This window comes from Semicossyphus pulcher, unplaced genomic scaffold (assembly GCF_022749685.1).
Source record: "Semicossyphus pulcher isolate SPU_LCO1_2020_fin unplaced genomic scaffold, fSemPul1.0.p SCAF_22, whole genome shotgun sequence".
NCBI classification, from domain to species: domain Eukaryota; kingdom Metazoa; phylum Chordata; class Actinopteri; order Labriformes; family Labridae; genus Semicossyphus; species Semicossyphus pulcher.
The window spans coordinates 19,809,724-19,836,639 of NW_027211696.1; the positions used below are offsets into that span (position 1 = coordinate 19,809,724).

Below are 26,916 nucleotides of genomic sequence, written 5' to 3' on the forward strand. Positions count from 1 at the left end.
TAATTGCGAATAATTGCAGTTTTGTACACAGAGAAACTACATAGCAGGCAGGCAGGCTACCCAACACTGTGTCAGAGCAGATCCTGTGACCTCCCGACAGTCTGTCTGTTCAAGATGGCCGCCTGAGTGGAGAATTTACACATCTCCAATAAAACTAATCCAACAGCTAGCTTCACATACAACTTTGACTGTCTTGTCAGAGAATGAGAGGACGATACTGGCGATGTTTTCTCCCTTTATAAAACGGAAGATGAGAATAATTGTTGAGGACGACGTCGGAGTTATGGAATAAAAAACAGTACTGGTAAGAAATTCAGAAACAAACCAGGTTAACCCACAGTTAGCTAGCTAGATTAGCTGGCTAACGCGTCCAATAATAACTAACAGGCGAACGTTTACTTTAGCTACACCTGTTTTAATAACGCTAATATTAAGATGACAGACAACAGGCTGTTTATTTTAGAGTCTGAAACAGTTCGCTTCATGCAACACTATAATTAACAATTAAGCTAACTGTTAAGTGTGTTTGTTATGCTGGAATTATAGTTGCTTATCTTAGGATGCTAATGTCAGCCGTTTCATATACTATCAGCTAGCTGCTATGCTATATAGGTTAATTAGCCTGTTTGCTAGTTTTGGTCCAACTATTCGCCTTTACGTTGAAAATTGTCGCTCAAGTTGCTTTCTTTCGGTGTGCTGATGCTAGTGAAGTGTGATAGAAGCCAAACACTCTTCAAATGACATGCAATATGGAAATATGGTTAAATTATAATATGATTTACAGCTTGATACGGTTGATATCCGTGTTACAACCGTATTTGTGACCTATTTTAAGTGGTGTCGAAGAAGTAAGCATCTTGCTAGCCGTATCTGGATGTTAATAACTGGTATTTAACACAGTGACCTTACATAGTATTAATACAGTCACTTTTTTAAAGCTCTGACAGCTCAACTCGTGGCTAGTTGTATAATGAAATAAAATACATTCACTCAAGTACTGTAGTTAAGCACAGTTTGAGGTACTTTTACTCGACTTGAATGTTTTAATCCAATTTTTATTTTTATATTACCTTTATTTTACCAGGATATTATCGAATAGCAGCATAAAAGTTTCACATACAGAACAGACAACAGACTAAAACAAGCAGACCAGTCATCTAACAATAACTTAACAGCATTCAGCAACAAGACGGGTGCATTCAGTAATCCAATGATCCTTGATTCTGTTTTTAAAGTCTTCCAAGGTAATACATTTCTCCAGGGAGCAAAAACATTAAAATCCCTAGCAAAGACAGACCAAGTTCGAGGAGTGACAAACATCATGTGTCTATGTGACTGAAGGCTGCAGCCACTGAAAGTTTTAGGAGTCAATAGACAATGCAGCTTTTTACATTTAGAGGGAAATATTGTATTTTTAACTTGAAAACTAAACTTGCTGTGTATTTTACAGATTTTAACTCTAAATACAAAACATATGACGTGTGTATGGATGATACATTACAACTTAAAGTCGAGCTGAAACGGCATTTCAAAAATATCTAGCTTCCGTATCGTGACGTATTTCCGAGTGAAACAGGACGTGCAGGCGGGACATATCATTAGAGGGATTTGATTTGATCGTTGAGAAGTGGGCGTAGTCAGACGTTCTCCACAGCGCAGTAGCTAGCTAACTGACCGAGCGTTCTTGGTGCTCTGCGGCTAAATGTTGCAGATTGATTGGTTGAAATTGGTTGGTCCTAGCTTACGTAAAATGACATTTTTAATTTCACCTCGTCTTTAAGAGGTTAAGCTAACTGACAGCATGTCATGTTGAAATTAGCCTTGCCTCAACAAGCCATGACATGCTGCGTAATAGGGTGTCATTATTCTCCTTAAACCACATCATTTTGAGCAGTGAATGTCTGTGCATAGCCCACTTATTTTCACTATACAAATATAACAATATTCAGACTTTTATTTGTCTGAACTCTTTATTTTTCAGTGTTATTTCTCAGGTATGCAATGCTAGTTTACAGGGTGCCACAGCTGTAAAGTCAACAAACACGTTTAAAACAATATCCTTAAACTAAAACATGTAAATTACAGTTGGCAGACATGGTCAGACACGGGTAGCAATAGAGCAGATTATGTAAACACAATTGAATTTGCATATCCTGAATTAGAATGAGATAAATGTAGCCTTTTCCTATGAAGACATGTGGGATATGCTGGTATTATTCATGTTTTAGGAGAGCTCTTTGGGCCTGAATACGTCGCCTCCAGGATGTGCCTCTCAGTCGAGCTGTTTACAACATACAGCCTCGTGCCTGTTTACAGTCAGCTCTGTGTGATGTAAACAAACCAAATAGCCAACAGTTTGTGAGGCTGGGGTTGATCACAGTATGTACGTCTGCATGTAAACAGGAATATCTGTGGATATCTAATTTCATTAGCAATTTAAACAGCTACAAATATTGAAGGAGCAGGAGGATTTTCCAGTTTCTGGTGAACTTGTTTCTGTGGTTTTTCTGTCATCTCTGACTCTAATATTGACAATGGCGTCTCCAAAAGTGCAGCTGCAGGCTACTGCAAAGCTTCACTGTGTTCTTGAAGTGTTTTTTTCTCCTCAGACATGCTCAAGTAGGCGGGGATGAAGGGGAAAAATACAGCTTCTTCATAGATGAAAATTATGTACTTTCTACTTCTTATGTGTGAATGCATCAGTGATAACAGAATAACATGACTAATCACTCCCACGAGGCCTAATTCTTACTTTTGAAACTGTAAGTACATTTTGTTAATAATACGATTGCTCTGTTACTTCAGTAAGATTTTGCAGGACCTTTTCCAGGGAGGTATTGCTGCTTATACTTCAGTTAAATATATGAGTGCTTCTTCTTCCCGCAGTCATAACACTTGTTTTTGTGAGGTCAGTTTTCTATAGTTGACAACATAACTTATCTTCCCCTACCTGTCACCTGAGCCGAGGTGAAAAAGATTAACATTATGAAAGCTGAACGGCTTATTCCCGATCAGTAAGAGTCAGAGAAATAGCAGATAACCTCAGGGGAGTGGATGTTTTCCTGTGATGATTAACTGTAAGATGTTTTTAATGGGACTGACTTCCTCATTCCCGTCCATATTTAGCCTGCATAGTTACAGTGTGACACAGAAGAGCAAAGAGAGTCATTGGACGATGAGGTAGGACAAAAGTTTGTTGTACTTATCTGCTCAATTTTTATCAGCCTTTAGTGTCCTTTGTGTCGTGGAGCCCCTGCACCCAGCTGTCTATTATATACACTGTTTATGAGTCTGTATCAGTCAGCTTCTGTATAGAAGTCTACAGTGCTTTACTACAGAGTAATGCAGAGTTGTCAGGAGGAAATAACCACAAGCAGTCATTGTCATCTTAGTCAAGTCAAATCTGTCACCTGACCTGAAAGTAAGTCAATTTGTGATCTGATTTGTACTGACTGCATCTGCTACAACTAAAGTAAGCTACCAAATCTTGTGTTTGGCTACATGTCTACTATGTAGAGTATAATTCAAAAGATCTATTTAAAGGCAACAGCTTGTTATATTTGGAGAGGATGGTGTTGGGTAATTCACACTCCTTTTTCAAGCTGCCCGCTTTTAGAAATGTCTGATGTTTGTCCACAGAGTTATTTTTAACCATGCAGGAGATTTTCTTTTCTATATTTGACCCATTTTAAATATCAGTAGTATTAACCCATTTCTGTTACTCCAGTGCAGGAATCCATTCTAACATGAAGTTGTACTGAATCAGTATTCACATTTAAAAGGTGTCTTGTGTGTAATTTTATCCGTGGACCTTTCACTGAAGAATGAGGAAGCTTTTCACCTTTATTTTTCACGGCGGGGGATTTAACCGAGCGACTCTTGAACTTAATTCGGGTTGTGTGATTTAAACTGCACTTTGTGGGAATGACGGTAATATCCATCTAACTTCTAAAACCTAAAGCGTGTTGTTGTCTTTGTGCTGTGTCTTGCAGCCAGACTGTCCATCACGGAGATTCTGTCTGTGCCCCATATGCACATTATCATTACACACTCGTTCCTACTGGTATAATTTGTGCAGGTTTCCTTAATATTCCTTGTTTGGTTGCACAGAAGAAGAGTGTTGACATTTGAGACATTGTTCTCCTTCCATTAGGCGACAAAAACAGACATTTTTCCCTCCAGCAAAAGTTTCTTGCTCGTCCTTCTCTAGTTTGCTCAGCTGAAGAGCTGCAGGCCTTTAAACATGACAGTGTGGGCTACACAGAGAGGAAGTCAGCAGCCTTTTTATAGTGCAGGAACACAAAATGTGTTGCACATTATTCAGAATTAAATCAGCATGTTGTTTACGTGTAGAACATAAAAACAAAAGGCTATTGAACATGTTGTTGTAGCTAGTAATCACTAACATGTAGACGCATCATGTGAACGAGAAATCACATGATGCAAGATAACGTGTTTACAGTGAAACTGGTCTGTGTGAAAATTCCTGTTTGATGCAGGTTGTTTACTCTTCATGAAACCAGACTTGTTGTTTTTCCGTTCCTTAAAGTTTTTCCTCATTTGAATGTAAAAAAAACAATTTCACAGTTATAAATAAGATGTAGGATATTTTGATCTGACACTAGACGGGACCTTTGTGCACATCCAAGGAGGTTTAGCAGTTAAATACTTGCAGGAGCTATAGACCAGAGTAAAAGAACAAAGAGAGCAACACAAGGCAACTTTACAATCAGAGTCTTGAAACGACCCTTCAGTGTTCATCGTTCAGGAGATTTTTACAGGGAGCTGAATTATCCGAATAGGTCTCCTCCACTCCAAAGCAATCAGCCCAGTGATTAAAAGCAATAAAAACAGTGAGTGAAGCAGTTTCACATTAAATATCAGTCACTCTTGGTGGTGCGAGCTGCTTTTTATGGATAATGTGCGTCTTTATGGTAAAACACGACAGCTGATGTAGGAGTTTAGTGTGGTCCTGAATAAACAGCCAAGTCTAACACAAATCTGAGCCAGGTACAGCCTTCAGAACAATCACATAACACAGACTAAAAGTTTCCTTTTTGAGCATAAATGCCTCCAACACTTTTTAAATTATATCAACATAATCATTGATTGTTTCTCTGTTTTGTTAAACATCCTCTGAAACTTGTTTGTGTTATTTTTATCCATTTTTAATCTTTACTTTAAACAGTTTTATTTGGCATTTGGTCGCTCTTCTTCCTGTGTTTGTCTTTGTTTGTGAAGCTCTTTGTAACAGCAGTTTTAAGGGTTGTATATAAGTTAAGTTATTATTATTTGTATTTATCATGCGCACATTTCATTTTCACCATTTTATCGCTGCATATGGTTTTAAATGCATAACTCTTTGTCTGTTTAAAACAATAATTCCAGCGTGTTTATGTGTTTTCTTGTTCGACTTGTAGAATGAGGAAACAAGAACGTCACAGGTGGTTAATGTGTCAAGAAGTGACCTACATACTTCCACTCAAGGAACTTTAACACTCCAGCAAAACAGCAGAGATAATGACCAAGAAAAGATGTAGTGCTTTCTGTTTTCAAGAGTTTTAACAAGCTTTTTTTTTTCTTTTCAGGAATCTGAGGGGGTTAAAGGCCCTTTGTTTTAGCCCAGCATGGACAGCTTCTTCAAGGCAGCTGTGTGTGATCTGGACAAACTGCTGGATGACTTTGAGCTCAATACAGGTGAGATACACAGCTACAGTTTAATGTTTAATGCCTGATTGATCTACCTGTGGTTTTCTCAATTAAATGTGGGTTGTGTGATTTCTAATTCAATACTTTTTTGGAGTCAAATTGAGTGAATATCTCTCTACAGTCTGAGAGCTGTCTGTTCTGTGTGTGTGCTAAAACAAAATCAGGTGTTTATACACAGCCCGGCTCTGTGTAATGGAAACAGAGCTCTAGAGCTTCTCCAGAGCTGCATGTTAGCTCTACAGCTGCATGTTAGCTCTACAGCTGCACGTTAGCTCTAAAGCCGCACGTTAGCTCTACAGCTGCATGTAACGTTAGCTCTACAGCTGCACGTTAGCTCTAAAGCCGCACGTTAGCTCTACAGCTGCATGTAACATTAGCTCTAAAGCCGCACGTTAGCTCCACAGCTGCACGTTAGCTCTAAAGCCGCACGTAACATTAGCTCTACAGCCGCACGTAACGTTAGCTCAACAGCTGCATGTAACATTAGCTCTAAAGCCGCACGTTAGCTCCACAGCTGCACGTTAGCTCTAGAGTGGCACGTTAGCTCTACAGCTGCACATTAGCTCTAAAGCCGCACGTAACATTAGCTCTACAGCCGCACGTAACGTTAGCTCTACAGCCGCACGTAACGTTAGCTCTACAGCTGCATGTTAGCTCTACAGCTGCACGTTAGCTCTACAGCTGCACGTTAGCTCTACAGCTGCAACTGTAGCAACCGGTTGCTAACCATCGATCTAGCTTATGTTTTACTTGTGTTCTTGTGTTATTACTTGCTTACTTTTTATAGCCACCATCCTACAATCAATATAAACATTATCAACAATCCTTCTCTAGAATCAAACATCCCACCTTTAATCCATTAATCGGTCTGTTTGAAACTATTATTTTATACTTATTTTGGGGCATAACTTTTGATAATCCATTTAAAATACTGGAAAAACAAAAATAAACTTAATAAAATCACTTTATCAGTTGCTGCCAGTTGTAGTTTTATATCTAAATGATATTTTTTTAAGTGTATCTCAGTTTAACTTGTTTTTCTTTTTATTTCAGAGGAACTCGACTGCAAGTCCGTTTTCCTGAAGCCCTCCGTGTACCCCTTCTCCTCTCTGGGCTCTCAGTGTTTATCCTCCGAGGCGTCCACCGTCCCACCAAACCTCCCCGACCTCAACTCTCTTCATTATGGATCTGCCACCAGCTGTCCCGACCGCTCCGGCTCTCAGAACCGCAGCTCTGATGACAGAGAGGTCAAAGGTCAGCCTCTCACCGCAGTGGACCTCCTCTCCTCTGTGGATCGACGGCCGGCGAAAAGCTCCGCCCCTCCCTGCCCGGACAGAGCGCTGAAGCCGGTGTGTGACCTCGTGAACGACACCAGCTCGGCCATCCTGGTCCGGGAGAACAGCCATGATGCTTTCAGCGAGCTGGACGTGGTGGAGAAGCAGATGGAGGAGGAGGAGGAGGCGCTGCTTGTGGACTTCGACAGCCCTGTGGTGTCTGCACATGTAGAGGAGGGAGGACAGCCAAGCCACAGTGCTGAATGTGGAGCGTCTGCAGGGAAAGATGAGCTGCAGAGCGGGGAATACTCTGCCTCACTCAGTCTGCTGGACGTCATTCTTCCTGCTGCCGTGGAGAGGAGCTGTGAGGCGGCAGATGATTCACCATCAGCTGACAAAGACGAGAAAGACTGTGAGGAGGAGGTGGCTCATACAAACCAAGTAGTGGATAACTCCTTAGACTGCTTAGAACCGGAGGCTTCTATGTCTGTTGATAGCATTAAAGAAACAACAACAACCTCATTGAAAACAGAGGAAGAGTCACAAGAAGCTACAGATAAAGTAGAGGCAGAGTCTCCTGCAGGAGGGGCCTCAGAGAGCGAACCGATGGGTCTGTCATGCCTGCCTTTAGCTGTGTCCATGTGTGGAGCTCTGGTGAACGCAGAGGAAGAGTCAGGGACGGCTACAGAGCAGTGCGATGAGGCCGAGAGCACAGAGGCTGACTCCCTGTCAGCCCTGGAAGCCCGGGAGGACCGGTCCCGCTCAGAGGAACCCATTGACTCTGTTTCCCAGCAGCTGGCAGAGGGCAGGGCGTCACCAGAGGGGCAGCATCTCTCTCTTGAACCTGCCCATCCTGCCGACCTCACCTCCTGCGATCGCTCCGAGCCGAGTCCAGTCGATCCCCCCGAGTTCGGCTTTGAGTATCTGCCTGAGAGCGACCAGGCCGAGCTGCTGGTGACAGACGAGGAGCTGGACGCTTTCCTGCAGGCGCACACAGAAGCAGAGCAGGACAGAGGCGGGGTGTCGTGTTGCAGCAGCTCTGGAGATTTTACTCAACTTGAGAGTCAAAACGGAGATCTGGATGAGCTGAGGGTCTGTGGGAGGGAGGATCTGGAAGGTTTTGCTTCTCCTGAAAGTGACAGAACAATGTGTGTGTCTGTAGAGGGAACTGTAAACCCCGGTGCTCCTTCATTATCACAGGACTCCCACAGACCAAACCCCGAAGAGCCAGATCTCTCCTCTGGTTTAAACAACTCTTCGACCAGCAATGCTCTCCAGTCCCAGCTCAGCGGTAGCCCTGATCAGCTGCCCTCCTATGGAGGTGCAAGACCCAAACAGCTACACTGCCAAACGGCCCGGTCTCCACCGGCAGGGGAGGAAGGAGAGGAGGAGACGCTCGGGAACTCTGCGAAAGAGCCAGCAGAGGATGAAGAGAGTTCTCCCAGTCTCACAGATGAGCACTCCAACCTTCGGGATTTGAGCCCGATGTACGCCAGTCAGGATCCTCAGGATTACAGTGTGGACTACGATGAACTCTCAGAGCCCCCGCCATACCCCGGGGAGTCGCCCACAGATGGTGGCAGACCGGTGAACTGGAAGAGAGAGGGAGGGGAGGAGCTGGGGAGCAGACAGCCCGCCTGGGTGCCCGACGCTGAAGCTCCCAACTGTATGAACTGCTACCAGAGGTTCACCTTCACCAAGAGGAGGCATCACTGTCGAGCCTGCGGGAAGGTAGGCTGAGTCAGATGTGTTGTTTATCCCACCAACCGCCCAAAACGCCAGAATACTCAGTTTTGTGAGACTTTGTGAGATGAAAAATTACCAAAAATATCTAAATTAATTAATATAATAAGCGAATATAAAATCACCTGAAGCCCTGCAGAAGAGCTCTGAAAAACACAGATTTCTAACAGGAAACTGCTTCGTCGATGGTGAGTTTTATTGTTTTGTTGGAGAGGAGGAGAGGCCTTTGTTTGTTAAATGTACAGCCTGTCTTGCTCTGTGCACAATGATACAGCTAAAACAGAAAAGTGCAGAAATTCATGTTTCAAACTTTTATTTAAACCTTGAAAATCATTGAGCTTTCCCTCATTTACAGCACAATTAAAACAAACCAAGAAGGACAATTCTCAGTGCAAACAGTGCCACATTGAAGCGAAGCAGTTGGAGATCATCGTCTTAATTTGTCCAAGAGAAATTAGTGTGTCAATCCTGAGAGTCTGTTGTAAATAATTCCACGTTTTGAGCACATGAGCTAAAGGCAGAGCTTCCTAGTTCTGATTAAAGCCGGACTTGAAGCTTTAGAAAGTTTGAGCGAGTTTGGTCCCGTTGTCCAGTTCAACATGGACCTTATATCAGATGGCGAACGTCCAATAAGGGATTTATAGATGAAAAGATACAATGATGAGAGTCAAAGGGATCCCCGGTTATGATTCTAAGAGCAGAGCGAGTCTCGGGGTCTGAGAGTGGAAAGAATCCAAAGCTGTTTTATTGTATGTGAAATCAGGGCTGATACCGATGTTTTTTTCAATAACTGTCTTGTTTGTAATTATTTAAAGCCCTCGTCTGGATGAGGGGCCAAAATTTACTTTAATTATAAAAAAAAGTAATTTATTCAGACTTCATCACACTCTTTGAGAAAGCATGAATTCAATCTTTCAAATTCCCAAAACATCTTTTTATTTAAACTTCTTTCACATAAAAATCATTCTGAAAATAACTGAAAAAAGCCTCTTTAGTCTGTTTTAGAATCAGCGGGTCAAAGTGCAAACATTTTTCAGTGCTTACATAACCTCACAGAAATCTTTTTGAAAACATAAATAATTCTTTGTTACAATTAAATTTACTGCACAATTAAAGCAGTTAAATAATAATAACATTGGCTGCTGCCATCAGTGCATGCCACCTTATTTGCCGACTCAGTTTTTTTCTATGTTCTTAAAGTACAGAAACACAAATTGAAATACAACACTTAAAACACGAGAGCAGAATGTCTGTAGATCAGTGGCTCCCAAGATGGCTGGGGCTGTTTGACTGTCAAGATTAGATTTGCACGTTAAATAAAATCATTAACAAAGCACTTCTTACTTGGTAATCAAAAGTCTGTTCAACTATTAAAAATGTATATTTTACGGTCCTCATTTAAATATAGTTGCTACTTCGTAGGCCACACCTCTGCGACCTATCGGCTGATTGGTGTTAATTTCGGGGTAGGTGTGTGTGCGGGCTGGGGGGGGCTCCAAGGACAAAAGGTTGGGAACCACTGCTGTAGATATTATCACCATAATCTAAGACTGAAAGAAATACTGCTTCTTTTACATCTCTCCTACAATTATCAGGAAGTTACAGAGTTACGTAATAAGATTTTCAAATGATTCATCGAGCCAAATACCAAGATATTTATACAACTTAAATGTTTATAGGATAAATTGTGATCATTCAAAATGTTTTGTTTTCTATAACAAAATGCGGACAGACTCGACTGGCTTCTTTGCTAATTTTTCAACCTGCATCCGTGCGCGTCATCCGGAAGTATCATTCAAGTAAAAAAAAAAATGGTGTAGAGAGCATGTGCAACAAAATACAGATATAGATTTTCTGTCATATATAAGATGTACATCGTCATAGCAGCTCAAGCTGAATGGTTCGGCGGTGTTACAGTCCATCCATGCTCTTACAGTTCGTGTTTCATTTTATTCTCACAGCAGGAGGAACAGGGCGATAAAAAATCAGTTGACAGCCACTAGAGAAACATTTCCTATTGAGCAGTAATTCCCTGTAATCCTTAAAGCTGTTATATTACTGACAGAAGCTTACATTGCAAGTGTATGTTAACAGGAAACTATTAAAGATTCACATGTAATTGAAATCTTCTGCTTTAAGGAGTTTGTCTGTAAACATGATTGATGATAAAATCAGCTTGAGTTATCCGTATATTTTACCCCATTTTTTCTAAATGCAAATTGTACAAATTGTGATGGACAAGCACATTAAAAATCTCACATCACATGTGAAGTGAGACGACAGTGGAAGTTCCCATTGTGTCCTCGCCTTTCATAAATAGTTAAATAAAACAGATTACGTCCCAGCACCAAATATAGCGCGGCAGATTCACGGAGAGAGAGAGAGCATGAGTCAGCACTTCTTTTTCCAGCTCCTCTATAGATCCCTGCTGAGCCGCACGTCCTAAAGATGGAGCTAAGTCCCTTAAAGGCCAGTGATTAAAAAAGCATTAGAGAGGACTGTTAGGGGTGTGTTATTGTTCACAGCAGTCTGCTTAACAGGCTTAGTAGACACATGTTTAGATATTCTGTATTTACTTCTGCATGCACGTTGCTTTGTAGCTTTATGTCGCCCTCTCTCCTCTGTGGCAGGTCTACTGTGCCGTGTGCTGCAACAGGAAGTGTAAGCTCAAGTACCTGGAGAAGGAGGCCCGCGTGTGTGTCGTCTGCTTTGATTCCATACACAAAGGTAAGACCCACTGGTCCCACATCTGGCTCAGTCACTAACATCACACTTCCACATCTTTGCAGTGTTTTACCTCTGCAGTGTGATTGTTTACAGAAATGCACAGTCACTGAAGAGAAGCCGAGAAGCAACAGAGATGATTTGCTCTTTGCTCCTGGTTTCTGATCAGTTGTGAATTATTGACAAACATCAAAAACTGTGTGTGGGTCTCCCTGAGGGTCATGTAGCAAAAGACTGGACTGTAATTTCCAGTAAACATGTTCACATGTTCATTTTAGACAGTTCTTGACAGTAATCTACTCATACTTGAGTAGCTCATCCCCCTAATTGATTTAGAACATGTGCTATTCATAAACACAAGACTAAAAAGCAGTGACAGTGGCCAGGTTCCCATTGTTCATGTTCATGACCTTTAGTGTCCCAAGAATAGGGACAGCAAACAGCAAAACAACCACCCAGAATAAACACATTCTGAACGTTTGTGAAATTACTGGTTAGAGTTCGATAAAAAAACTCTGGTTGTGGATGAACGAGCGGTCAGTGACGTGCCGGAGAGATATGTGAAGAACATGTCAACATCTGCAGCACTGGTCGTTTGTTTTCCTGGAACTGAAAGTGGACACACGTCAACAAATAACACTTCACAATCAATTCTGCAGTTCTGTTTAGTAAACTGATGTTTAACTGCATGGTATCTTAATTACTCAAGTGTAAGGTGAATAAAAATAACACAAATATTCTCAGTTTCGATAAACAAAATCTGATGCCTGCTTCATGATTGACAAACAATTTTCAAAGTAAGCGTTGAGCCAATAAAACTTAATTGTAGTATTTTTTTAAATCAACGATTGATGAAATGATTTTGTGTTATGTAGAAGGAGTTGCTTCTACAGAACTTTGTAGTGAGGATTAGGCTCTACACAGCATGTTGATGATGATTTGAAAAGGAGTTGGTTGAGACCAAAAACAGAGCTAAAAGAATATAAATATATTAGTGCTGTGCAAGTTATTGAAATATTATTGAAATCCAAGTCTGGCCAAGTGCAGTATGCAAATAGTAGAAGCTGATTTCTTTGCTGAAGGTACACTGTGCAACAAATCGGCTGAAGTGAAATCTCTTTCTCCACAGACAGAAAAAACTTGATCCTTTGGTAAAGACAAAATTCAGTTGTGATGCAAACATGTTCCCACTTCTCATTAATCATAGTGCAATCAATCTTTTATTTGTTTATTTTTTAATTTTGATAAAGTGATTTACATATGTGTGCGATCCCACGTGGGGGAGCGGCCGCACCGCACTGTCACTCCAAAGATGTAGAAAACATGGCTGCTCTAGGATCGGTTAGTCGGCCTCACATGTACGAGCCAGAATCGTCAGGAGGTGTCGGAGTGGTTAGTTGAAATCTTGACGACGACTCGACTACAAGCTAGAGCAAGAAGGCGGCCTGAGGCGGATGACGATTGGTCGATTGCAGCTCAAGCAAGGTTCTATGTAGAAACCTGCAGCTGTTCCGAACGGGCTGTTTCAGAGGCGACCTTTTTAAACGTGATTCTGGAAAAACACGGAATTATGCAGTTTTCACTTTTTCACTGTGAACAATAAACACCCAGAAATGTATGAAAATATGAGAACATCCATTCAGAAGATGTGTCCCCTTTAACCTAAATAAATGCTCATGTTGCTCCATGTTTGCCATTATATATATCATTAGTTTGATAACAGCCTGCTTCTGTGCTTCCAAATGACCAAACAGTCTGACTGATTGAGAAGCCAGATCGATATATTGGCTTGCCTCTATTTTCTGCTAATTATTGCCTCTTACAGATATATTGGAATCAATGTTTGCCTTCAGATATGAGATCCATAACCGATGTCAAACCTTTTTTACAAAACATATAATGCAGAAAAGACTCCTTAGTTTACCATCCTCTCAGCACGTGTAGCAGAGCATCACAGCTGCACACACAGTGGTCGACACAAGAAGTTGTTGACAAGGTTTGCTTATGTTAAACATTCTTTCATTTAATTAATTGTGTCGCAGCCTCGTGAGCACCTTTGCATGGTCGTGTCTTGCAGAATCGGTACACACTCCCCATAGAGCAGCTTGATTTTCACCCAAGGTAAAAATGCACTATAATAGCTGCTATATCGGTACCTGTGAGTTATCCTCCTCCCTGAAGTCTGTATCGGTCTCAAGTATCCCTTTCTGCTGGACTCTTTTTCTAAACCCCTCTCAGGAACAGACTAAACCTTCGAGTCACCTTTAAATCCTGAAATAGACAGACTTCCCCTTGTTGTCATTAAAACTTTATAACATCCCAGAAATACATTTCATGATGCAGTTGATGAATATTTAAGGCACGCAGCACTAAATAAGTCCCGTACGAAGAGGCTCGGGGGCTTTCTTTTACGTCTTTATGGAGGTCTATTAAAAATTCAAACATTCATATAAAAAGTTTTCTTTCTCACAAACTGCATATTCTCGATTACCAGAGAAAGAAATAAAGAATCTTTCTGTGGTTTACTTTTCGTCTTTCATGATAAAAGGTGTTTTAGAGAGGCACCTTTTTATAGTTAAAGACTGCAGCATGGACACGGGGAGAGAGAGGGGAGGGGAAGATGGATGGAGAGGGCAGGGGAGAGGGAGGAGAGTAATAGCAGGACACTGGCATTTGTCCTTGATTGCGTGTGTGTGTGCTTCGGGACCCGCCTTACGCAGTAGACATGTGATGCTCACACACGACGGCTAAATTAAGAAGAAAGAGGTGATCCACTTTTTGTGGCTGGTCGGCGCTCGAGCGGTGTGACGTGATCCTTCTCTCCTCTCCGTCACCTCTCTCTTCCCTCCCTCCCTCGTTTGCTCTCCATCTCTCACATCAGTACGGTGAGCTGCATGTGAGGCACACCGCACACTCTCCTGCCAAAAGCTAACAGGCTATCACGGCTAACAGCAGAAATTAAGAGTGGAGCAGCTCGAGGATGGGAGAGTCTAAAGTCAGACTAAGGAATACACTCGTTGTGATGTGGACTGGTGGGGTATTAGCAGAGGGGATGACGAGGTAAGATGCATCGGAGTTTTTAATATACAGAGTTTTGTTGTGGTTTGTGTACTGCTTGTTGTGTTTATAATCCGTGCATAATCACCTTTTTGACTCCATTGTAAAGAGGAATATTTGTGCAAGATAAGATGCGATAGAACTTCATTGATTTGTATTTAAAATGTATTTATTATCTGTCCACAGAGGAAGTGTTCTGCAGCAGTATTTTAGTGCTAAACTTAAAACAACGTCTCTGAGGAATACTTGAAGTAGATTGCCTGGAGCCCTGGATGACTTTTTTTGTGCCTTGTCATCCTTTCCTTTGCAGAACAAGGTGAAACAACCCTCCTTGTAGTGATGCAGCAAGACGAACAAGGGATGTTTCTACCTCTATTTTTAAACCGTGGCTCTATTTTTACATATTTTTGGGCTAAAATTACTCAGAGGTACAAAAAGTTTTGGAATTGCTGCAGTGAATTGCTTCAGCTGTAATAGCTGCAACATTACCTTTCAGGGCAATCGAAATACGTCCACTAAAAGTTCTTTGTCTGCCACTGACAGGCTCAGATTGTTAGTTTAGGTGTTTGACAACATTACAGAAAGGATCCTTTCAGAGAGAGACCTTTTTCTTAAAGTATAGGCTGCTTTTTTTTAACCAGAAACTGCAACTACAACGCGCTTTTTAAAGCCACCAGACTCCATTGATAAAAACAGTCATTTTACCTTGCAGAATACAGGAGTGGCATTCACATTGGTGCCACGATTAGTAAGTTTTTTGTGTTGCTGTTTAACATTGCTGCTTTAAACGCTAAGTTTACATCCATCACAATATTTGTGTAACACACAACAAGAGAAAAATACTAACCGATCGAGGGAGGAGGTCGACCTGCAGCTCCCGTATTCTGCTTGGTGAAATTACTGCTTTTGTCAGTGGAGTTTGGTAGCGGAGAAAAGAGCGATGTTGCAGCTGCTTCTGGTTTTAGAAACAGGATTTTAAAAGGTCCATCTTTGCAGAGATCCTTTCATTAATGTTTTTAGACATTTTGAATTACAATCTGCGCCTGTCAGTGTCGGAAACAAGCACTTGTTGTGGAGGTACTTAACTCTCAGACGTACGTCGCTTTGAACTGAAGCGTCTGCTCAATGAAATTGTAAAATTGTAAAGTACTTTGATTAGTATTAAGTCCAAATGTAACATCCCATTTGGGCTTTCAGCTGAAGAAATCTAGTGAAGGCATTCAAAAACGTTTTGCCCATATTAGTCATTTAGACCCCAGAATATGTAACACGATAGGACAAAACCTTTAACAAGGCTCTGAGTTATCATCATGTCTTTGCTGTGTGCTTCTTCCTCATGTGGTCTCGTGCTTTTGTAGGCCACCCTGTAGTTGTTGTCGGTACACAACAAATCAATAAAGATCTATGATGCTTAATCAATATAATGTAGACGAGTGCTGCATCAGCACTCTCTGTGAGTGCAACCGGAAGGCGTTCAGAGAGCCTCTCAGTCAGAACCAGCCATCCTGGGGGCAACAACTCACGTCTGCCCCTTTTGCAATAACCTTCATTCATCTGCACTTTATGTAATTTAATGTAGGGGAGGCCGGGCTGCCATGGACATGTTAAATCAGCTGGATTTTTCTCAGGAAATTAGCTCCATTGATAAATCTGTAATTGAGTTATTTTACTGGAAATGATCTGCAGCCGCAGGAGGGTTCTGCAGTATCGTGCTTATGTTACACAAACGCAGCTCCACCACACTGATTAGTCATTACAGTTATCACAGTCACTGCCTTGTGGTCATTCCTGCGTGCGTGCAGCAGTCCGCTGGTTTTTGTCGAGCTCATGTCCTCTGAGCTGGATCGTCATGTTCTCAAAAGTATAATCATCATCAGGAGCTTCAGGCACGCCGTCGTTTTCAGATTTAATCATCAGAAGCCTCCAGTTTAAAAAAAGTTTACATAAAGAAAGTTTTTCATCCTCACGTCTGTTTTGATTTATCGTATCAGTAACACAGAATGAGTGAGCTGGGTTACCTGACATTCCCTGCTACCTGCAAACCAAAAAAAGGTGCCACTCTTATAACATCAGGTGGAGCAATATCCTGTAAACACTTCAGAGTGCATGCATCACATCTGTACAATCTGTACAACATAAGCTTAAAGGTAAAGTAAGTCTTATTGTGTCAGGAAAAGATTTAAAAAATCATTTTCAGACGTTTTTTCTTCATAAACACAAAAACCTTTTAATACAGAACAATTCTGAGTGATTTACACAATAATTGAATTCAAAGCTAAACTACATTAAAACTTAAATGTGATTTAGTGACTCAGACGACATTAATGGTTTTGGTTTTTGTGACAGAAGGCCACAGACCTGAAATGAAACAGCCCCTTCAGCCTTCTGACCCTCCGCTGAGCTGCTGTCACCTCCTGCTGACTCTCAACCTGTCACATCTTTTATTACTATATGTACGACCAGCCTCCATCCATTCAGCTTACATCTAAAAATTGTTCAAATTCAGTCGTTCCTCAAAGTTAACTTACATCGCTGATCTTCTAGTTCGGGTTGGAGCAAAAAGGTTGGAAGGTATATGCTCTCAAACGACCTGTAGGGGTCATGTGGAGCTTCTTTGAGCGCCTAACTGTCAGGTCATTTGTGCTTTTATTTACCGAAGCAGCAGCGCTAGCTAACATCTGTGTTGGTGCTCATTAAATGTGTATTTTATAGCGTTGTAAAGTAACTTTCAAAGTAAAAGATAAACTTAATCTTACACAGGGGGCGGCTGAGGCTCAGAGTGGGTAGAGTGGGTCGTCTCTGGGAAAGACACTGACCCAAATAACTCCCAAAGGTGTGTAAATGGACAAATTGGCACTTTGCATAGCAGCCTCTGCCATCAGTCAGAGGTTGAATGTGACGCTGTGTCTCGATTCAGTGGCTGCAGCCAGCACCGGCTGCTCCCGCCCTTACCCCTGCGTCACCAAACGCCGCTGCTGTCGCCTAGCAACAGGTAGTTAGCAGGCTAACTAGCTAGCATAACTAACGTCGAGTAAGTTAACCTATTATTTTAAAGATAATTTGTTTTAATGGCCCTTTCGTTTTAATCCTAGCTATTCGCTATCTTAACTTCTGCATCTTTGTGAGACGTGAAAGGGACTCCACAAAACGTCTTCATGTGCCGCTCTGTGAGAACAGTCCGCTGTGTCGCTGCTGTATCAGAGCTCCAGGTGTGACGGAGGGCGGAGCAGACAGACACACAGCCGACTTCAGCCTATGAAATCTAAACCCTGTATCCTGTGTTGGTTTGTTGTGTAACCGCTGTGAAACAATCAGAAAATAACATCCTCTCAGTTTCACTTCTTTATTTACATTACTGGCGCTCGCTCTCTTCACTTCCTGTCTGTGTCGCTCGACCGCAGCTGCTCTCTCTTTTTGCTGGCGGCAGTTTTGGGTTGAAAATCTGACTGTAGATCTGTTGTTGTTTTAAAGCTTCGGTTCCTTTTGGTGCTATCGAATGGAAAATAATGGAGATTGGTTAAAACAGATCGTATCAATCATTTTAAACTATTTTTATACTTGTATATCTCTTTATATATGGATAAAGAGAAGGGACTTGAGGGTTTACTTAAAATATAACAAAGGAATTAGACAGGATGTAATTTGGTCCTGGGTCTCTGATGGACTGAAGTATGTTTTTAAGCATTAACAAAGTGACCTCAAGCTCGACAGACACGCCTGTGTTTCTGTAAGATCGAGTAACTTCAGGAAGGACAAAAGATTTCTTGGTTCTCAGTTATTATGGCGAACATGTTCGCAGTATTTGGCGACCATGAAACTTGTAGAGCGTCCTTATCACAACGTTCCAGGTTTTATTCCAGCTCTTTGCTGCACATAATCCTCTCTTTCTGCCACATTTACTGCTTTCATTTAGCTTTCTCTATCGAATAAAAACACAAAGAGGTCAAAGAATTAAGTAAAAAGAGAAACTGGGTAGATATCAGTTAAGAGAAACTAACAACCTGCAAGCTGCAAAGCAAAACAAATCATCAGTCGGCACTGTTCAGGCTTCTGTTTGAGTTTTCCCAAAAGACCTACAATCAGATGTAATGATGAAACAAACAGAGACAGAAATGTACATTTAAATTAGGGATTTGTCTTGATGTTTTGGTGCACGAACAATTAACACAAGAAGCCGTTAAACAGAAGAACTCCCACTGACACGGACCTTAAATAGAATTTAGCTCAAAATAGACAATAAAAAGAAAAAGACAATGAAAAGCAATAAACAATAATTCTCAACTGAAACAAAAGCAGACAAAGAGTCTGACTGAGCACCGCTGCAGACACAAAGTGTTCTTGAACTGATTTTGAGTGAACAACAATCAGCTTGAGATTGCTTCTAAAATTAACACACCTCTCCGACATCTGTCTCCTTGCAGCCCAGGCCCTGGAGCGGATGATGAGTCCTGCGGGTCCCAGTCCGAACCCCAACGTCCCCTCTGAGTACTGCAGCACCATCCCCCCTCTGCAGCAGGCTCGAGCCGCCGGCACTCTGAACTCTCCTCCGCCAACCGTCATGGTGCCTGTGTCCGTTCTCAAACACCCAAACAACGACAGTATGATCACTCCTAAATACTGCACACAGCCAGTAACACTGACTTTGTTTTCATGTACAGTACCCTTGAAAAGACTGTGTGTGTGTGTGTTGCCAGGTTGTCCTCGTGAACAGAAGCGCGTGTGGTTTGCTGATGGCATCTTGCCAAACGGAGAGGTGGCCGACACAACCAAGCTGTCGGTGACGAGCCGCAGGAGCTCGCAGGAGTTCAGTGTCTCTCCAGACCAAACATCAGTAAGACATTATAAATATTGAAGTGAAAGAACTGAGTCCACTGAAGTATGATCTGAATGGTAACACACTAACCGTGTCTTTGCAGCCGAGCTCAGGAGGGTCAGAGGTCGGGCTCGGTGGCTCCTGCGCCCCTGAGGTTTCTGGGACAGTAGACGTGGTTCGAGCTCCAGTGTCCGGACCCTGGGATTACGCTCTGCTCTCTGGGATCGGGTCTTCAGTGAAGAGGGTTCCCAGTCTGCTGCCGGAGAACGAGGACGAGCTGCCTCCGCTGCTCATCACCACCGGAGAGGATGAAGCAGGAGGTGAGTGCTTATGTTGGTGTCAGATTCAGCTCCTCTTTACGTTAATGTATCGGCAGTTTTACATGTTGTGTTTGTGTCTGATTGTGATGCTTTTATGTAAAACATATACGGCTCTCCTGGCAGGTTGCTGCTGCTTTTGCTTGCATGCATGTAACTTAAAATGTTTCCTTTGTAGATGTGTTGGTTGAGGAAAGTCCGGCTCCGTGTCAGATCCTGCACTTATTAGAGGAGGGAGGACCTCGACCTCTGACCTTCGTCCTGAACGCCAACCTGCTTATCAATGTCAAACTGGTCACATGTGAGTACAATAGAGAGGCACAAAAGAGAAGCACTGATATCTCTTCATGCAGCTCTCGTCCCTGTTAACCGTGTTTCTGTTTGATCCGTCAGACTGCAGCCGGCAGTGCTGGTGTTTCGGCTCTAACGGGCTGCAGGCTCTGGGACAGAAGGAGTTGGTGTTTCTGTTGGAGTGTTTGCCAGAAGAGAAAGCTCTCCCTAAAGACCTCTTCACGCTCTATCTCAACATTTACCAGGAAGCCCAGAAAGGTAAGCAGGAGATTTGTTTGTCTTTTACCGGTTTAGTTTAAAGGAAAAGCCAAATAAAAATCCTAATCTTGTGTTTCAGGGAAGTTTTTGGAGGAGCTGGACAACGTGACGTTCACGAGCAGCTTCCTGGGCAGTAAGGACCACGCTGGGATGCTCTTCTTCTCTCCCACCTGTCAGCCTCTAGATGGCCTCACTCTCCCCTCGCAGCCGTTCCTGTTCGGCCTGCTCATCCAGAAACTGGAGGTGCCCTGGGCCAAAGTCTTTCCCCTCAGGCTGCTGCTGCGGCTCGGAGCCGAATACAGCGGTGTGTAAAGTTCTTCAGTTTTTGAAATATTGATCTTTCTTAACAACACTACATCCAGCAACCACTCTGTTGAAGAGCTGATGAGCTACAAGACATCAGGAAGCCGGAGTGTGACGGTTTGTTTCCTTGTTTCCTCTCTTTCAGTGTATCCCACTCCACTGACAAGCATCCGTTTTCGGGACTCTGTGTATCGAGAGACGGGACACACCATCATGAACCTGCTGGCTGTAAGTATCAGAACACATGCGGATGGATGTCGAAGGCTTGTTCTTGTGTTCCTAATCCCACTGAAACACGTTTTAATATAGTTTTAATGACGTGACGAAGGAGGTCCAATCATTCCTGACATTTAATTATTTCCCACATGGCACTGAAGTTCACACCATCCTTCACGTGTATTTGTGAACCAGTGTTGAAGCTTCCTGTTGTAAGTTAGATTGAAAACAACAACAAATCCCTGTAATTTCTCTGGATCCACAAAAGCTACGAGACAGATGTAGTCAGGATCGTTCCTAAAACCAGAATTAAGACAACCTTCTGTCTGGTGCGGCTCGATCGGTGGAAATATGACGCAGCTGATCAAGAGAGACGTGTGTGTATATATATATATATATATCTGCCTCTGGCAACGTGACCAGCTGGCTCTGCTTCAGCAGCATCTCACAGGAAGAGAGGCTCATGGTGTCTGATTAAAGCGCCTTTAATTACCTCAAAGGCTCTGAGTCCCTTGTTTTGATCTTAATATAGGAGCCCTCACTGATTACATAAGCAGACGTGACTCCACAGTTTGGGCCCCAAAAGAGGAGAAATCGTAGCAAAAGAACATTCACATGGTTTGCCTAACTATATATATATATATATATATATATATATATATACGAATACTTTCAGACATGGTTAGGTGTAAAATCTAAACTGTCTTTCCACAGGATCTGAGGAACTACCAGTACAGCCTGTCAGTGGTGGAGGGCCTGAGGATCCACATGGAGATGGGCCACAGCTACATCGACATTCCCAAAGGGAGCTTCAACGAGGTAAGAGAGCTGGAGAGGAATAACTTTGGGAAAGAGAGGAAGGTGAATGCTGAGAAATCGGTTCCAGACTCAGGTCTTATTGTGTAACAGACACACAGACACAGACACAAAGAGGGTATTGATCTTCTCATCCAACTAATGCCAAAAAAGTAAATAATGACAGTTTTACACCAAATGACTTTTCAAGGTCAGACAATTTTCAGTTGTTGGAAAAAATAACCAGAAGTTAATCTCAGTGGCTCGTTGTGATGTGGAGTAAAAGTAAAGTAAAGTTTAATGATGAGAACATTCAAGTCAACAGCCAATAGGAGCGCTCTCTCCAGCACCAGGAAATGAAAGCAGTAAACCAAGTGGATAGCACACACGGGGGGGACTCAGCGGAGGGCTGCTGTCACCGTGTCTCAGCTGAATGTGAAGTGGGGGCTAGCTTACTTTGATGCAGTGTTAGCGCCGCAGCGTTTAGCTCCAGTGACGTGGTGAAAGTTTGAAGTAGGGAGGAAGGAAGGAAGGAAAGGAAGCTGCTCCTGTTTCTGCTCATGTTTTTGTTTCTCTTCTTGTTACTTTCCACCAGGAGCATGATGGGAAATAATATCAACAGGAATCTGGTTGTAGTCTTATAAATAGTGACCGTTAGAGAGTCCCAATCTTTGCAAAATCTTATAGTCTGAGACTATAATGTCTTCAGATGGGAGAGGGTGTTAGGGTCAGTTTAAGCCTTACACGACCAATACATGTCAAACTCTGTTTTAAGGCACGTCATGTTTCATCCAACGCCTGGAAAATCAGAGCTTAACTTCTAACTTCCTTATGATAAGACAAAGATGCTGTATGTCATCCGCTTGCATCATCCATAAAAATAAAGCAGAACAACGAAGAAGCTTCAAGCTGCAGACGAGAAGTACAGAGAGAGAGAGAGAGAGAGACAGTGTGGAGCCGTCGAGGCCAGAGACATGACTGGACAATTTTTCTAAAGGAGTTTGAGGTCAAGTCAGGTCCAGTGCTTCATGTTTATTTTTAAAGATACAAAAGGTTTTGTACAGGCGAGAGAGAGAATAAGGCCGAGTCTACATGTACACGGGTATTATTGAGAAGAAAGTTTTTGCCTCCTTTGTTTCCCAAAAAAAAAACGTCCAAAGGAAAACGCAAAAACACAACAGAAACGCTGTCATAAGAACGCCACACCAACAGGCGGCGATATAACCCGGTCATGCAAAGAAGAAGAATCGTGGCCAATCAAATGTCTGAAATAGATAATAGATAGATAGTAGACGAGTAACTGTGCTCATATGTGTAAACATGTAAAAAGTCCTGGTAAGCATCACTGTTTGTCACGTCCGTCATTTTGCAAGGAATGTCGCCTCAGTAGTGACGCCTCACAAAGGAGATAACAGCCTGACGTCACGAGCCAAAAACACAGTTTACCCCGTCTGCACGTCTCCGTGGAAACAGAGTTTCTAAAAGTCTTCACCCTGGAGTTTTACAAAATCTGTTTTCAGTGACCTAAAACGGCGTTAGTGTGGACGAAAGGACGAAACGCAGCGAAAAAGCAAAAACACACAACAAAGCAAAAACATATGTAAATAAACAAAAAAAAACGTTGTTATTGAGCTCGCTTATCTGTGAATGATGTTCTTTTTTCTTTACAGATGCAGAAGGTGGTAAATGCGTCCAACGAGCACGTCATCAGCATCGGAGCTCGCTTCAGCGCGGAGGCCGACTCTCACCTGGTGTGTTTCCAGAACGAGGAGGGGAACTATCAGACGCAGGCCAACAGCATGCCGGGGAAAACACGCACAGGTGAGTCATCAGTAATTCTGCCGACTCATGCGTCCTCTGTTTGTAGTGAAATAAAAGAGGGCGAGAGGAGAATCATAAACACCCCTTCCTTCGTTATTATTGTTTTCTATCGACTCTGTGTTGGTTCAGTATTTAACCCTTTGCTGATCGATGTTTTTTAAAGTGACAGGAGCCAGTTTTGTGGTTTTCAACGGAGCCTTAAAAGCCTCGTCAGGCTTCATCGCCAAGTCCAGCATTGTTGAAGGTGAAGTAGCGTAATTATTCATTTTTAATCCATCAAATGAAGGCTGTGCGAGACGTAAAAACGTGTCTATCTTTGAACCAACTTTGTCTTTGTGCCTCAGATGGGTTGATGGTGCAAATCCCTCCGGAAACGATGGAGTCTCTGCGCGCTGCCCTGAGGGATCAGACAGACTTCCACATCCCCTGCGGCAGGAACGACGGAGGGGAGCTCCGAGAAAACGTCACTGTCCGCTGGGTTGACTGGAGTTCACCTGTCAACACAGGGTAACTGCACTCAGCACACACACATACCAACACAAGTATTTACTCACTATTGTGCAATCTGTCCTCTGTTGCACTGCTATCAGGCCACACGCGCTCTCTAGTCCAGCTGCTCAAACACAGAGTCGTGTTTCTTGTAGTAGAATCAGATGTTTTTGCTTCTTCTTAGTTTTTCTTTTACTTTCGCAGAGGAGGAGCTGATATGGGCGCAAAAAGCACTTTAAACAGAGAAAAGACAGAGTCACCGAGTTTGACTGAACTCAGAATAAGTTCTCATACACCTTTAATGGGTTTGAACATAGTCTGGTCCTCACATGAAAGCTGGAACTGATTTTGGGTGTAATGACAATTGAAACAGAAATAACAAACGTTCTCAAGATCTGTTTTTAACAAGCTTTCAAAGGAAAAGATGAATGATGATATTATTTATGGCTTACATCAGCTGTCGGCTTTGTCTGTAGTTGATCACGATAAGAGGGTGTCTTTCAAAGTAAAGGTCGTTTAGTGACGTATTTCCAGTGTGTTCCTGTGCACATTTCTTTAAGCTATCCTGTCGTTCAGAGCCGAGAAAGCCTTACATATATATTCAAATTAGAATAATCGTTGACAAGCGTAGAGCCTTGGCATTTTTTTAATGCTGGCTGAAAGTTCCTGTACATTTGAAAAGTACTACATCCTGAGCAGGGACTTTTGCTGGGTAAAATAAAGTCCCCTGAACTTAGACCCTGGTCCCTCAGTGGACACACATTGGTTCCAAAGGTTCCTAATCGTTCCTGAGGTGGAACTGTGGCTAAAAAGAAAAGGTTACTAAAGTAACCCTCAGATTTTTAGAGTTTAAATTTTCTGACTCCTCGTGCAGAAGAACGAGCGGTGTTGATGGGAGGCCTCTGGATGGCGTGCGCAGTGTGAGGATGCAGCAGGACACTGAGTTTGACTCCGATGGACGCGCCATCCGATGCACTGAGGTGAATTTTACTTCTTTATAAAGTGATTCTTTACGACGCCTGTTGACAGTGGAGGTGTTTGAAGATGTGAAAATCCCCTCAGGTGTTCTACCAGCTCAAGTCTGCAGACAGCAGCTTCGCGTCGGTGCTGTCGTCCTGCAGCGTGTTTCAGAAGGAGATGGCTCTCGCCGCCTGCAGCGCTCTGACCCCTCACCTCGCCGTGCTCACCTGCAGTGGCATCAACTCGCTCACTCTTCGCATCTCGACGCAGGCAGATATGGTAAGAGAAACTATGTCTGTAAAGCTAGTGGTTAGGTGCAGCGATGGCAGCTGTGGGGGCATTGACATCTTTAAAAGCCTGTGTGCAGAGTAATGTAACGTTTCTCTGTGTGTGTTTGCTCTCAGGTGGAGTACCAGGCCGGCTCCGGGGGTCGACTCCTCCCGCAGCGCTACATGAACGAGCTGGACAGCGCTCTGATCCCCGTCATTCATGGAGGTAGCGCCAGTGTACCACAGACTGCTATGGACATGGAGTTCATCTTCTACATCACACACACCATGTAATGCGGACCGCAGCACTCTTTAAACTCCAAGTATTGAAAAGAGTCGGTGTTTGAGCACAGACAGAGAAGCTGTTGTAGCAGGACATGCTAACATGCTAACAGCTCGTGTCGGACAAGCAGCCGCCGGCTCGACGTTCCCGCTCTGAGGTCGGGGATGGAAAACGATGTGTTACTGTGTGTTTGTGTGTTTTCATGCTCACCAAAGCTGCTTTAACACAAGAAGCCAAACACTAAACAAGGAACGCGACAACATGACCAAATACAAGCAACCGTTCTTCTTCTGCTCTGCCTTCCAGGCTCCCCGCTCGGAGCTCCTCAGTGAATGTTTCCCACAGACACTCGATCGAAAATGTCTCATTGGATGTATTTATTATATTTTAATATGGGCTTATTGAATGGATTGATGACATTAAAGCAAGGGACGTGACTGACTTCAGTTGTCAGTACTTCAGAGGTGCTATTGTACAGCCGCTTCACACTCACAGCTCATCCCCGTTCTTCAAACACACAAGGAAACAAATCTCTGCTCTGCTGTGCTTTCATTTAACACGCTGGTTTAGGATAACTGCTCAGTGAAACATCGAGCCTCATGCAGGACTGTTTTATATTCTTAAAAACTTCACCTCGACTTTTCTTTCATTCTTCATTTGTGTGAAAAAGCAGATCTACTTAAAAAACAACCCAAGTTCATTTTAAGTTATTTTTTTGTAGTTAAATCACAGTAACATCTGTTACGTGGGTTCATGCAGCTGTAGTAAACCAGATGTGTGTTTACCTCTGCTGCACAGGACTCTCTCAGCAGGGCTGCAGCCCTCATGAATTCTGAATACAACACAGTTAATAAGTCATGTACGAGGGTGTCTTGCATGAGGCTCACTGTGTGTCAGGAACAGGCTTTGAGTTCAGGTTAATCACCGTCTTATGACCACATGAGGACACATTCTGGCCCTAAATCTGAATGTAACCTGGTTTATTTTGGAGATTCAGCTCTGATCACAGTTGAACCTCCTGTTTTGGATGCAGCTCAAGTTATTCAATCTTAGGCCGGAGATATACTTTTGCTTTTTACGCGTTTGCATGCGCATGATGGCTGCCCCGTGTTCCTGCGTCTGATTGGAGCATCAGCTGTGCAAAAAAAATTGAAGTCTGCACACGAACAGCAGGGGCAGCGTAGAGGCAGAGAGGATGTGACAGGGTCAACACAGCAGCAGGGACAACAAGGGCAGAATACAAGCTAATAGGCCAAATCCTCAATGATCCACATCTGTACGATGTGTCGTTGCCACTGCACAGAGACAAACATGCCTGTCAAACAGCTGCAGACAGATAAGTTCTGTTTTAGAAGTCGTCGTGGAAACCTGCAGAACTAAATGTGAACAAGTCCGGGAGCGCTACGTCCGTGCACGGAGGAACATGTTGGAGAGACGGAGCGGGGACGGACCAGACGGTGTGCTCTGTACGCCGCTCATCAGAATGAACAGAACAGTAACCTCCTCGAGTGTCGCCATGCCTGTTTACATCCCGCACATACAGTAGCTGCATACGGCCTGAGCTCTCTGGTGCGCCCTCTAGAGGTATCCGCCA

At 42.9% G+C, this 26,916-nt stretch overlaps 1 protein-coding gene across 3 annotated transcripts; it reads left to right on the forward strand.

Moving 5' to 3' along the window:
• The first annotated feature begins 132 nt into the window (after positions 1–132).
• zfyve16 (zinc finger, FYVE domain containing 16) lies at positions 133–25,764 on the forward strand. 3 transcript variants are annotated; one of them, XM_069673201.1, is made up of 18 exons: positions 133–304; positions 5,589–5,697; positions 6,763–8,714; positions 11,357–11,453; positions 18,929–19,105; positions 19,202–19,338; positions 19,424–19,640; positions 19,816–19,938; positions 20,031–20,186; positions 20,266–20,490; positions 20,635–20,717; positions 21,420–21,524; positions 23,171–23,321; positions 23,485–23,565; positions 23,666–23,828; positions 24,685–24,790; positions 24,873–25,049; positions 25,175–25,764. In XM_069673201.1, the coding sequence occupies exons 2-18, from the start codon at positions 5,628–5,630 to the stop codon at positions 25,331–25,333; spliced, it is 4,179 nt and encodes a 1,392-aa protein (XP_069529302.1). In that variant the 5' UTR covers positions 133–304; positions 5,589–5,627; the 3' UTR covers positions 25,334–25,764. The 3 variants fall into 3 exon arrangements, with proteins under 3 accessions (XP_069529302.1, XP_069529304.1, XP_069529303.1); XM_069673203.1 differs by having other exon boundaries at positions 23,491–23,565; XM_069673202.1 differs by lacking the exon at positions 133–304 and adding an exon at positions 3,143–3,180.
• The last annotated feature ends 1,152 nt before the right edge of the window (positions 25,765–26,916 follow it).

What these genes read in the sequence shown, in the direction of transcription:
- zfyve16 (XM_069673201.1), top strand. Translation starts at nt 5,628, where the DNA reads ATGGACAGCTTCTTCAAGGCAGCTGTGTGTGATCTGGACAAACTGCTG. An exon ending in TCTCTCCAGACCAAACATCA is followed by an intron (nt 19,339 to 19,423) that starts GTAAGACATTAT and finishes GTGTCTTTGCAG; the next exon opens with CCGAGCTCAGGAGGGTCAGA. An exon ending in TTACCAGGAAGCCCAGAAAG is followed by an intron (nt 20,187 to 20,265) that starts GTAAGCAGGAGA and finishes CTTGTGTTTCAG; the next exon opens with GGAAGTTTTTGGAGGAGCTG.